General features: G+C 45.2%; 1 protein-coding gene across 1 annotated transcript in view; it reads right to left on the bottom strand.

Annotated features, from left to right (window-relative positions):
- The window catches only part of IGHMBP2 (immunoglobulin mu DNA binding protein 2), a 168,283-nt gene that overhangs the window by 97,216 nt on the left and 57,117 nt on the right, over positions 1-13,950 (bottom strand). The window contains exons 9-10 of the mRNA XM_024201381.2: positions 13,626-13,808; positions 36-154 (exon numbers count right to left, since the gene is read on the bottom strand). Of these exons, the coding sequence (XP_024057149.1) occupies positions 36-154; positions 13,626-13,808 (302 nt within the window). The remainder of the gene's footprint in view (positions 1-35; positions 155-13,625; positions 13,809-13,950) is intronic.

The following is a 13,950-nucleotide window of genomic DNA, read 5'->3' on the forward strand; positions in this document are numbered from 1 at the left end:
GTCAGCGAATCTTACGTCCTGTGAAGCAACAGTACCTTGATTCCCTTTAGACTGTTCATCTTCCACTTCAAGCTCAAATAAGCCACAGCCAGCTGTGTCTATAAGCAGCAATGGAATCCTAGTCTCTTCTGTAGAAGCAACTCCCGGCAGGTCCCTAATGGGTTATGTGGAAAAGAGTGAATTAGCAACACTGAAGTAACAATGGAGCATCAGACAGCAGATCAAACACTCTGCCTCCCCCCTCCGCCCCGACACGGCGAATAAAGAGACTCTAGTCTCAAGGGTAAGACAGAGAAACTGTTATATAGCACCCACTACAGGCAAGGTTATAGACCAACAAAGGCATCCACTCTGGAGGGGGAAGTTCAAACAGGTCCGTATGTCATGTGGTGCACAAGAATGGTGACAGGACTGGGAGTCAGGAGCGCCTGCATTCTAATCTCAGCTTGGCACACGTCCCTTCACCTCTCTACTTCATTTTCCCCACCTATGTTATAAAATGCCTCCCTGATCCCCTTCTCCTCTCCTCAATGTTCTAGGCGTGCTGCATTGGTAATGACATGGCTCTAATTGTCATGTATTGCATCACTTTAAGAGTGCGGTGAATGCCGCTGCTCCGGGATCAGCCTATGTAACCCATTGGGTGTGTTACATGTCCTGGACAGCGCCTGTTTCACGGAGGACATGGGTCTGCTCTGGCTCTCAGCTTGAGAACCTGGCTCTTCAGCTAGTACAAAGGCTCGTGCCTTTAGCTCTTGGATCCCCACGCTCAGCCCCTGGTATTGACCAAGATGATGGTCACTGCAGTGCACTGCAAGACAGACTTGTGACCATGCCATATATCAATTTCCAAGATGGTGGCAGTTCAGCAGTGGCAGAACTTTGTGTCTGAAAAACGGAGCTGAACACTGGTCATAGGGACTATGTTGTAACATTCCCTTAAACCCCTCTCCCCAGCAGCCCAATGGTAGGGGTGATGGGCACCACTGGACAGTTGCTTCTTCCCAAAGCCTGGGCTAGCCAGCCAGCCCTGAAAACTTTGTGATTATGTAAAAACCACACACCACTTTTTTATGAACTGCAATTGTTTGTAATACTAGCCAAAGTAGAGAGCGTGGGAGTTAGTATTTCACTCCACTAGCGTCAGACAGTAAAGCTACAGAAATACATTTATGCTGCAGCAGCTTTTAGCACCGTAAGGAGGAAGAGTCCTTAAAAGTGTTCTAAGACGTAGCAATTTGACAGCTGTGATATTCGTTGAGTCAGAACACACCAGCCAGGTAACTAGCCAGGGATTCTGGTTTCATATCATTTCTACATCTGAAGAAGCTACGTCAAAAAGTTACATTTTAACACTGAAGAGAGTTGTTCCTTGAATTCACAGTCTGTGAATGGACCAAGAGATGGAAGGGCTGGAGTAGGAAACCAGCAGAATGCTGGACAGCTTCGAGGCAAGTACACTGCAAGTCCAAAGGCTCTGATCCTACAGTACAATCCTATCATCACTGAGATGCCACAGGAACAAAACCAAAGTTGCTATTATTACAACAGCACCGAGTGGCCCCAGCCCAGATTGGCAGCACACTGCGCTAAGAGGGGTACACGCACATAGTAGGAGACAGTCCCTGCCCCAAACAGCTTACAAGCCAAACAGACAAGAGCGACAAAAGGTGGGAGAAAGGAAGAGTTATCTCCATTTTACAGATTGGGAACTAGGACAGAGGATGAAGTCCTGGCCCCACTGCAGTTCGTGGGCCAGGATTTGACCTAGAGAAATGAAGTGGCTTTCTAAGGTAACCAGGGAAACCCATGGCAGAACCAGGAACTGATCCCAAGCTTCCTGAGTTGCAAGACAGGGCCTTAACCACAGTCCCAAACACTTGAATGGTTTTCCAGCTCGGTAAGTTTGCCCATCTGCACTTGCATTCCACTGGTTTGCTTTGCTTTCAATGGATATTACTCACTTCATCAGCAACAAAAGAACTCTCCTCTCTGAACTGAAATTCATTCATCTTCTAGCTAGAGACATTCCCAGGATAGCACGTGCACACGAGCATACATAAATTAACACTGACACAACAGACTCTGTACACCCCTATGAAAATTCCAGCCAACTTTTCGACTTGCCTTGGAGTCAAACTCAAGAAGAAGCACAAAGTAAAACTGCAGCCTAATGGACAATCATTTAAAGCTCAGTGCTGCCCCTCACGGGACTGGTCTAGTGCCCTCTTGAAGGGAGCCGGGGACAGGATCTGTTGCCTGGTGCAATTTGGCTGCACCCTTGTGTGGCATAGAGCTGTGCTATGCAGACGCTCACTGCTCACCAGCACGTAGGGTACTTAGGGACACTGGGACAGGGCCGAGCTGGATTTACCAGCCACAGCACACTGCACCCTGCTAAGACGCTCCATTGCTGCTTTTAGACCTAGAGGAAGATTTCTTCCCCTCAGCCATGGAGGTTCCCTTCCCAAAGCACAGCTGTTCGGGCTTCATGCTGCAGTCCAGCATCTGGATTTTAATAAATATGTAACTCATCCCCCATATTTACAGTTAATTGCTGCAATTACCATCCATGTTTTCTACAGATCCAGTTCTGAGCAGCAGCAAAAGAGTTTCTCACTGAAGTACTTCTTCCCCTTTGGTCTGCAGGACAGATTTATCCCTCCTTTCTTGATGCAAACCCTAAGCAGCTTCCCATCCCTTTAACATCTGTCCTACTATTCCTCACACTGGTAGCCTGCTTACATACACACTGAAGGATCTGTCTAGAACCCAAACATGGTTAGTCTCCTCCATATAGACAATCCTATTAACATGATTCTTTGACAACTCCTAGCGGCCAAAGAACGTACTTGCAGCACGTCTCATTACAAGGAACAATCTTAATCTGGAAACTTCATTTCAGAGGAATAATTAGCTGCATAAATCTTTTTTGGGGAGAGAAACAACATGCTCCTTTGGGAGAGGAAAGCATTCAGAAGAACAGGGTGTTACCCTGGAAAATTTTCTGGTGCTTATTTAAACGCTAACCCCTTAAACACAAGGGAGAAGGTTAGCCCACTTGCTGTTGCAAAGCAACGTGAACTGCAGCCATGTGTTACTGTTTTAGGGAGAGAATCCTGCTGTCAGTATCACAGTCGGGACAGTCACTGCAACCAAACGCTGGATGGAATCCCAGTTCTGGTGCAATATGTATATATAATGCCTTACTGCCTCCTGCGCTTCCTTTGACAGAAACATTTCCCAACTTCTTGTTTGTTTGTTTACTGACTAGTTAGCTGAACATAGTAACCACAGGGGTCAAGTGCCTCTCAGGCACAGCCAGTGTGGCCAACTTTTGTGATTTTGTCACGGGGACTCACAATATTTGGTGTTTCACTTAAAATGTCCAGCCCTTGGATTCTTGTGATTAGGGGAGAATCGCACCTTTCACTTTAAAGAAGAGTTTCTAAGCCCTCATGGTTGCAGAGAAAATCTTGAAAACATGATCAAAGTGCACCCTAAAGGCTCAGAAACCAGGCAGCTAATAAAAGGAACCCAAGATGTATGTCTTGTTTAAATCTCATGATTTTTAAGCCACTCTCATGATTTCTTAGGGACTGACTCTTGAATGCTGAGGGCTGGCGATACTCACAGATTTAACAGTGAGATTCATGGGGGTTTCTTATAGCCCAGTGCTCCAGCTTCACAAGTGTACTGTCACCTGCTTGTAGTGTCTGAAGGGAAGTTTGGAAAGAAAGGTTTGGTCCTTAAGAAATACTAGGACTATGAAGGGATGCTGAAGGCAAAGTGTATCCTTTTGATTAAAGCACAACCCCATTTTACTGAAAACCGCCGTTAACTGAAATCTGGCTAGGTGTCTCATGGGGCTATGCGGGGATTACTCATTTTCATTATTTCTATTACAGTAGCATCTAACAACCCCAAGCAGGGTTCAGGCCCCCACCCCCATGATAGATGCTCTACAGAAAAGTAACACAAAGAGCTGCCCCAGACAGCTCACAAACTGGGATTCTGACAGTGTGCAACAGCTGAATAGACAAACGTGGACGGGGAGAACACGGTGTGTTTGCATAAGTTAGTACCCCTGCCTAAGATGCCAATCAGCATCAGAATCAAAGCCAACTTTAAAGGGGCTGCACATCAACTGGCAGCATCCCTTTAAATAACACTGGTCTACAATTTTTGAGAAGTCGTCTGCTTCAGAGATAAAATGTGCTATTTATTATGTATTTTGATGTGCTGAATTCAAATATGACAATTAAAACAACTGATTGGCTACTGTTTCTAAGATATTTAAGTTTTTACATTTTATGTCTATGTATATTGTGTAGATAGTTTTAATCATAAATTGTAAACCTAGGTCTTTTCATGTGTTTATGGTTGCTTTACATGATAATATTTCACCTATCCTGTTTATGTAACACTTTAAAAATCAGCACAAGGGTTATATAAATAAAATTTATTATGAAACAAAAGGCAAAAAACTATTCTGTACATAGTTTAGTCCTATTCAGTGTCTACTCGGCGCTTCTTGGCTTGTCTCTTGTATTCATTAAATGGAGCATCTCTTGTCACTGTCCAGCAATAGTCTGCAAGCATTGATGGGCTCCATTTGCCCTGATAGCGTTTCTCCATTGTTGCAATGTCCTGGTGAAATCGCTCGCCGTGCTCGTCGCTCACTGCTCCGCAGTTCGGTGGGAAAAAAAAAAATCTAGATGAGAGGGCAAAAAATGTATCTTTAGTGACATGTTGCAACCAAGGCTTTTGTATGCCTTGAGGAGGTTTTCCACCAACAACCTGTATTTGTCTGCCTTGTTGTTTCCGAGAAAATGTATTGCCACTAACTGGAAGGCTTTCCATGCCGTCTTTTCCTTGCCACGCAGTGCATGGTCAAATGCATCATCTCGAAGAAGTTCACGAATCTGAGGACCAACAAAGACACCTTCCTTTATCTTAGCTTCACTTAACCTTGGAAATTTTCCACTTGAAAGCTGCTTGTGTTTTGTCAATGGCCTTGACAAAGTTCTTCATCAGACCCAGCTTGATGTGTAAGGGTGGTAACAAAATCTTCCTTGATTCAACAAGTGGTGGATGCTGAACACTTTTCCTCCCAGGCTCCAATGACTGTCGGAGTGGCCAATCTTTCTTGACGTAGTGGGAATCTCTTGCACGACTATCCCATTCGCAGAGAAAACAGCAGTACTTTGTGTATCCAGTCTGCAGACCAAGCAAGAGAGCAACAACCTTCAAATCGCCACAAAGCTGCCACTGATGTTGGTCATAGTTTATGCACCTCAAAAGTTGTTTCATGTTGTCATAGGTTTCCTTCATATGGACTGCATGACCAACTGGAATTGATGGCAAAACTTTGCCATTATGCAGTAAAACAGCTTTAAGGCTCGTCTTCGATGAATCAATGAACAGTCTCCACTCATCTGGATCGAGACTGATGTTGAGGGCTGCCATCACACCATCGATGTTGTTGCAGGCTACAAGATCACCTTCCATGAAGAAGAATGGGACAAGATCCTTTTGACGGTCACGGAACATGGAAACCCTAACATCACCTGCCAGGAGATTCCACTGCTGTAGTCTGGAGCCCAACAGCTCTGCCTTACTCTTGGGTACTTCCAAATCCCTGACAAGGTCATTCAGTTCACCTTGTGTTATGAGGTGTGGTTCAGAGGAGGAGGATGGGAGAAAATGTGGGTCCTGTGACATTGATGGTTCAGGACCAGAAGTTTCATCCTCTTCCTCGTCTGACTCAAGTGAGAATGATTCTGGTGCATCAGGAACCGGCAGTCCTTCTCCGTGGGGTATTGGGCGTATAGCTGATGGAATGTTTGGATAATGCACAGTCCACTTTTTCTTCTTTGACACACCTTTCCCAACTGGAGGCACCATGCAGAAGTAACAATTGCTGGTATGATCTGTTGGCTCTCTCCAAATCATTGGCACTGCAAAAGACATAGATTTCCTTTTCCTGTTCAACCACTGGCGAAGATTTGTTGCACAAATGTTGCAGCCCACCTCTTGTCCTGATCTCCAATTTTGCAGCCAAAATAAAGGTGATAGGCTTTCTTAACCATAGTGGTTCTACTGCGCTTTTGTGATGCAAAAGTCACTTCACCACAAACATAGCAGAAGTTATCTGCACTGTTCACACAAATACGAGGCATCTCTGCTCACTTTGGCTAAACAGAAATGTGTCCCTTTGCAAAATCAAACACTGACAAATAAGAGAGCACGACACTGTATGATTTCTAGAGCTGATATAGGGCAATTTGTTCAGCAGAGTGATGTAAGCTTCGTTATGATTGCATCATCCCTGACTTCTAGGAATAACATGATGCAATTCATATCATGTATGATGCAATACCAGCTTCAGATTGCATCATTCATTGTTTTGCCTAAAAAGCAAGTACTGTCCAAACCCAGTCATAGATTTATTCATAGATCCAGTCAAAGATGTATTTTAGTCATTTCTGGTTTAAATTGAGATCCCTTCCCTTTATAACTCACTTATCCTCCGCCATTCCCAAGTCAAGGGTCATATATACTGACCCAATAGCATATCTTGAAAACGAGAGCCAATCAACAATTTTAAGCATCATTTTCGTTCTCAGTGACCCAGAATTAGTAAAGTTTGACTACATTTATTTCAGAAGCATTTTGGCTGTAGAGCAGTGTAATCTGGCATTGTTTACACTGGAACCCATGGTCCAGAAATCAGAGCCTGGACCTACCAAGCACCCCCTTTGATCTGAGGCCCTACTTATCCAAAGGTTTTGGGTGCCTCCACCAAGACCTTCTCACAGAGAGGACTGCATTGGGCACTGCTACTCCCAGGACAGCATCCTTTCCACTTCTTCAGTGACCCAAGTGGTTGAAGTTTCAATCTTGCCCAGAAGGCTACTTCTATTTACTATCCTCTGAGTAAGAACGACTTCCTGCAATCTGCTCGGAATGTTCTTTTCTGTAGCTTTCACACATGGCCACTGGCCCTACCGTTTATGCTGTGCTTGAAGAAGTAAGTGATAGTTAATTATTGCAGTATAAATGTTGCAGGATTCCTTCTGCTTTCCTGTTTTGCTGCAATGCCTCTGACTCACAGCAGCAGGCCAAGCAGCGGGCTCTTCTCAGATTCACGCACACTAGCCAAGAAACAGTCACAGCTAGAGTCTGTTAGCCTTATCTGTTATCTGCAGCCTAATGTACAGGTTTTATATGCTCACAATCGGTTTATCAATGCAAAATTGGACTGGGACAGATCAGTGCCAGGATGCAAAACAGGGGAGCTTGTGTCCGACTCCTAGGCGGTGGGGGGTGCAACGGGGCTCCGTGCGCTGCCCCTGCCGCAAACACCGACTCCGCATTCCCATTGGCCGGTTCCCGGCCAATGGGAGCTGGGGGGGCAGTGCCTGTGGGCAAGAGCCATCTGCTTGTGCGCCTCCGCCTAGGAGCCAGACCTGCTGCTGGCCGCTTCTGGGGTACAGCGCAGTCCATGGTGTCAGGACAGGCGGGAAGCCTGCCTCTGCATCCCAGCTGCGCCGCTGACTGGGAGCCGCTGGAGATAAACCCACGCCCCAACCCCGTGCCTCAATCCCCTGCCCCAGCTCTGAGGCCCCAAACCTGGAGCCCCTTCCTACAGCCCAAACCCTCATCCCCAGCCCTACCTCAGAGCCTGCACCCCCAGCCCAGAGCCCTGACCCCCTCATACACCCCAACCCCCGTCCCAGCCCTGAGTCCCCCCCAAACCTAGAGCCCCCTCCTGCACCCCAAACCCCTCATCAGTGGCCCCACCCCAGAGCCTTCACCCCCAGCCCAGAACCCTGACCCCCTCCCACACCCCTCATCCCCAGCTCCGTTGGGTCGCGGGCATTAACAATATTCTTCAACTGGGTCGCCAAAAAAAAAGTTTGAAAACCTCTGTCCTACAGAATGTCAGTACAGGGCAGATTTTCAAAAGCACTCAGCCTTGGCCTAACTCCGCTCCCACTGAAGCCAAATCTCACCCTACGTATCTATCTCAAGCATCATTTTATTATAGGAGTTGGCATTTAAACACCAGATACCTTGGTGGTAGGGTCAGGAACCTTGGCAGCCAGGAACATCTTAGATCCTGTACACTTTGGTGTTTCATATGGCTGCACACATCTTAAACCCCTTTTAGCAGCTCCTTTTGAAGTCAGTGGGTGCTGCTATGGGTGTAACAGTTTTTAAAACCAGAATACTTATTTAGGTGCCTAAATACTGATTTCAGAGCCTAATTTTAGTTACCCATTTTTAAAATCTTGGCCAGTGTTTCTAGCTCAAAGGTGTTTTTGACAATATGCTGAGCAACCCGCTCCCTCCAAGTCAACTCAAGATGTTTCAAGAGGGGGACACACTTCACCTTGAGCCTCCATATCTCGCAAACATCTTCTCTTATTTGGGTCCAAGATCCCAGAAATTTCTACCCTTGCACAGAATCAGATCTATGAAATAGCAGGTAGGGTGGTGCGAATTTGACAAAGCTGGGTGAGTGGACAATGAGGGCAAGATCAGAGTTTTGAGGGTTAGGTTGCTCCAGCCTCACATATATAGGTTCTAGCATCTCACCAGGATCTGCCCAACCAGTCTTTAAAACAGGTTCCAGTATCCGTCTCACCCCAAACCTGCCAGGACTTACTTAATCTGATCCTCATTTACTAGCACCTAGGCACAGTAAAATGAAAAGGCAGCAGACTAGAGTCAGAATACATGAGAATGCTGCAGACATGATTAAAGCGTCCTACAGTGTTACTTTCAAATATCAATAGGCAGAAACTTCCAAAACTTCCAAAAGATCCGGTCTTCAGTATCAGGATTAAAATATACCTACTTGTCCACTAGAAGTAGACTGAGACAAATCATTTGGCATAAGCCACCAATAGCCATCAGATAGTCACAGATTTCATAAACAGAGCAGGATTTCCACCAGCAATTTAAGATCTTGTCATAGGTGCCAACTTCTGCTGGCGCCGGTGGGTGCTCAACCCGCCTCTGCCCCCAGCCCTGCCCCAACTCCACCCCTGCCCCGGCCCTGCCCCAACTCCACCCCTGCCCCGCCCCCTCCCACCTCTGCCCCACCCCCATTCCAACCCCTTTCCCAAAGTCCCTGCCCCAACTCCACCCCCTCCCTGCCCCTATTCCAACCCCTTGCCCAAATCCCTGCCCTAGCCCTGCCTCCTCCTGAGCGGGCCACGTTCCCGTTCCTCCCCCCTCCCTCCCGGAGCTTATGTCGCGAAACAGCTGTTTCGCAGCGGCAAGCACTGGGAGCTAGGGGGAGAAGCTTGGCTGCCGGTGGGTGCAGAGCACCCACCAATTTTTCCCCGTGGGTGCTCCAGCCCCGGAGCACCCACGGGGTCGGCACCTATGGATCTTGTGTTACGTGAAGGAGTAAATAACACTTCCCTAGTCACCTTCTCCACATCATTCATGATTTCATAGACCTCTATTATATCCCCACTTAGTCATCTCTTTTCTAAGATGAACAGCCCCAGTCTCTCCTCACATGGAAGCTGCTCTTTACCCCTAATCATTTTTGTTGCCCTCTCTACCTTTTCCAATTCTAATATATCTTTCCTGAGATGGGGCAACCAGAACTGCACACAGTATTTAAGGTGTGGGCATACCATGGATTTATATGGTGGTATTGTGATATTTTCTTATAATTTAGCCCTTATTATTTATCTCCCCTTATTATTTATTCTAGCATTGTTACCTTTTTTGAGTACTGCTGCACATTGAGCAGATGTTTTCAGAGAACTATCCACAATGACTCCAAGATCTCTTTCTTGAGTGGTAACAGCTAATTTATACCCCATTTTGTATGTATAGTTGGGATTATTTTTTCCAATGTGCAATACTTTGCATTTATCAGCATTGAATTGCATCTGCCATTTTGTTGTCCAGTCACCCAGTTTTGTGAGATTCCTTTGCAACTCTTCACAGTCAGCTTTTGACTTAACTATCTTGAGTTATTTTGTATGGTCTGCAAATGTTACCACCTCACTGTTCATCCCCTTTTCCAGATCATTTATGAATACATTGAATGGAACTGGTCCCAGTACAGATCCTTGTGGGACCTCACTATTTACCTCTCTCCACTTTGAAAACTGACCATTTATTCCTACCCTTTGTTTCCTATCTTTTAACCAGTTACTGAACCATGAGAGGACCTTCCCTCTTGTCCCATGACAACTTATTTTGCTTAAGAGCCTTGGTGAGGGACTTTGTCAAAGGCTTTCTGAAAGTCCAAGTACACTATATCTATTGGATCGCCCTTGTCCACGTTTGCTGACACTCTTAAAGAATTCTAACAGACTGGTGAGGCATGATTTCCCTTTACAAAAGCCATGTTGACTCTTCCCCAATATATCGTGTTTATCTATGTGTCTCAGAATAATGTTCTTTACTATAGTTTCAACCAATATGTGTGGTACTGAAGTTAGGCTACCCGCCAGTCATCTGGTACATAGGTGGATTTAAGCCACAGATTACATACCACAGTTAGTAGTTCAGGAGTTTCATATCTGAGTTCCTCAGAACTCTGAGGTGAATACACCGCCTGGCCTGGTGACTTATTACTGTTTAGTTTATCAATTTGTTCCAAAACCTCCTCTACTAACACCTCAATCTGGGACAGTTCCTCAGAAGTGTCACCTAAAAGAATGGCTCAGGCTTGGGAATCTCCCTCACATCCTCTGCAATGAAGACCAATGCAAAGAAATGATTTAGCTTCTTTGCAAAGGCCTTGTCTTCTTTGAGTGCTCCTTGATCCTCCAGTGGCCCTTGTTTGGCAGGCATCCTGCTTCTGATGTACTTTAAGGAATTTTTGCTGTTAGTTTTTGTGTCCTTTGCTAGTTGCTCTTCAAATTCTTTTCTTGCCCGGCCTAATTATACTTTTACTTACACTTTCACTTGTGTGCATCTTACAGTAGCATTAACTGTGTGAATGAAAAAGGACAGTTGCTGTTTAAGAGCCTGATCCAGAGTCCACTGAAGTGAGTGGGAATCTTTCCACTGACTGCACTGGGTGCTGGCTCAGGCCATCAATGCACTGCTTATATCCTCCTAGATTTGCAGTAACAACTCATTTTTATTGAGAAAAGTTTCATCCATCATGCTGTGTTTATACAATTCTCTGACAATATTTCATTGAAACTAACATGAGTTTTATGTAGTAAAATAATCTCTCAAGTAATTCATATCCAAAATGTGATCCGCCATAAAACTGTTTTAATCTGGTGGAAATGTTCTCTGAATTTTAAATATCCACCTAAAAAAAAAAAAAAAGGACACTAAAAATTTACGGTAGGCTCTACAGTGTTTTGTGCTTCTGCAGCCCCACGAGAGGGAACGCAAGTTACCTAGTCACCCTGACCCACGGAGCTGTGCTGACTGCAATTTAAAGGGTATCAATTAGTGCCAACAGCGGTGGATGTTAGCGGATACTTGTCTGTAATACAAATGAAACGGTAGTCACTTCTAAACTGCACAGAAACACAGGAAATCATTACAACTGTCAAAAGAGGTCTTAAATATACAAGCAATAATTAACCATCAAATATGGGTATCGTCTTGACAGTCTGACAATGTAGCCTAGGACACAGGAAATTTAGTTCACTATTGGAATGAATGGGAAATCAGAGATTTTCAAAGCTGTTGTCAGGTAGGTTGTATCACATAGAAGAAAAGAAAAAGAAAAAGAACTTATCTAACCACTTTGATCTCCCAATCATTCCAATGATGAGCTCCCAGAAAAACTCCAGTCTAATTAGGCTGCCTACACTACACACCAATATCGCCGGCATTTACTGTATGTGTAGCTACAGAGTGAAAAGTACACCGTGTCCACGCTGCAGTGTGTAGCTACATGTGTCAGGGAGGCTCTGGCAGAGGGGAGGCAGGGGGAAAGGCTTCAGCAGCTCCCTGCAGCCAAAGCCTTTCACTGGAGCGAGGAACGGATCTGGCACGGGGGGAGGCAGCAGAAATAGGCTCAGCCTTTCCCCACCACCTCCCCACTGCCAGAGCCTTTCCCTGCTGCCCAGAGTCTTTCCCTGCAGTGGGTGAAGGGCTCTAGCAGTGGGGAGCTGAGAGAGCCTTTCCCCGCTGCTGGAATCTTTCACTTTGGTGGGGAAGGACTCCAGCAGCGGGAGACAGCAGAACACTACATGGCTAAAAACCAGCTACATAGACAGATGCACGGCTTGGGCAAGTAAAGAGCCATGTAGGGTACACGCACTCAGGTACGTACCCACACCATTCAGGTGTGTGTCTTTACTCGCCTAAGCCGTGCCTCACAGCCAGCCCCTATTCCCACAGAAACCCCCTCCACAAAACTTGGTCACTCAGACTTTGCACACAGATGAGAATTTGATCCATGAAACTTTGATTGTGAAACCCACTACCTGGGTACGCACACTATCCGCTGCCAAAAGAAGTGTGCAGTGTGGATGTAGCCTCAGATAGTAAGACCTGTGAAGCAGCAATTGTCTCTTTTCTACATTTGTACAGCTCCCAACACAATGGATCATGATTTGGATTGGGGACTTTGGACGCTACCATAACATAGACATGAAGAACTACTTTTGCTGATTAAATATTGAGAAAATATTAGTGCATCTTGAAAGAGACACAACCACTGCATTCACTAAGAGAAACAATGGGTCTGTGGTTAAGGACCGGACTGATATTTAAGAGTTCTGAGTTAAATTCTCCACTCTGCATTACCGACTTCCTGTGTGACCTTGGGCAATTCATTTAACCCTTTTCTGCCTTAGTTCCCTATCTATAAATGGGAGCAATGAGATACTTCCTTTCTCCCACCCGTTGTCTATCTTGTCTATTTAAGTTGTAGGCTCTTCAGACAGGGACAGTCTTTTATCATCATCATCATTATTAATACCATAAGTAATTATAATTTAATATTCCACCTCACAGACCAGGACCCCACTGTGTTCGGCGCGGTCAAATCAGAACAAAAAGAGCATCTCTACCCCAAAGGGTTTAGAATGTATGTCCAATGCCTAGTGCCATAAGGCCCCAATCTTGGTCAGTGCCTAAACGTGCTATCAAGCAAACAAACCATAATAATTCCATAACGTATTTAACGTGCTCTCACTGCAATCTATCACAAAAACTTCCATTGACTTCAGTGGGAGCAGGAGCAGGCCCCAAATGGAGACACCGAGAAAGTAACAGACATGTTTAAAAAAAAAAATCCTGTTCTGAAAACCCACTTATAGATTTCTCTCAACAGATACCGTGCTGAAGCTGTTACAGCTAGTCAACATTTAACGCTCTGTTCTGGGGAGTTCTTGGAGAGGCTGCAGATCAGGCCTTCCTGTATAGCAGCAAGCCATAGGAGGATTTTTTAAAAACCAAAATAGAGTATAACCCTGTGGGTTTCTATTCTGTAAGCTGCACAAGGGAAAACAAAATCAATGTTTGCTAAATGAAATAAGAACAAAATGGGAAACAAATAGCAAAAGGATATCACAGACAGATGGAAAATTGTTAACTGTGGATAAGTATTAACTGACAATGTCCATTTCTCACTGAAACCTGGTTAAAAAAAAAAGAGCCAAGTCACTTACTTCAGTAAATGATGCGCCACGGAAGGGTGAGCTGAGAGTCGGCCACAGTACATTTCTGTGGAGGCCCACTGCATTATGGCCTGATGCATTCGGTATTGCACAGTCAGCATCTTCACTATGCTCTCGCCATATTTCTGAATCAGACGCTCCATTAAGGTGAGAGAAAGACCCTTTGCTGCAGCCCTGCACCAGGAGAACAATTAACAAGACAAACTGAACAGGCGAGGAGAACAAGTCCATTAAGGAGGTTGTTTAAAAACTGTTAAAGAGGTGCCATCTGTGACGTTGTGCAGTCTATATGGTTTTATAAAAATATAAGTGAATA

The sequence above is a fragment of the Terrapene carolina genome, unplaced genomic scaffold (genome assembly GCF_002925995.2).
Source record: "Terrapene carolina triunguis isolate 2854851 unplaced genomic scaffold, T_m_triunguis-2.0 Scaffold261, whole genome shotgun sequence".
In the NCBI taxonomy this organism is placed as follows: domain Eukaryota; kingdom Metazoa; phylum Chordata; order Testudines; family Emydidae; genus Terrapene; species Terrapene triunguis.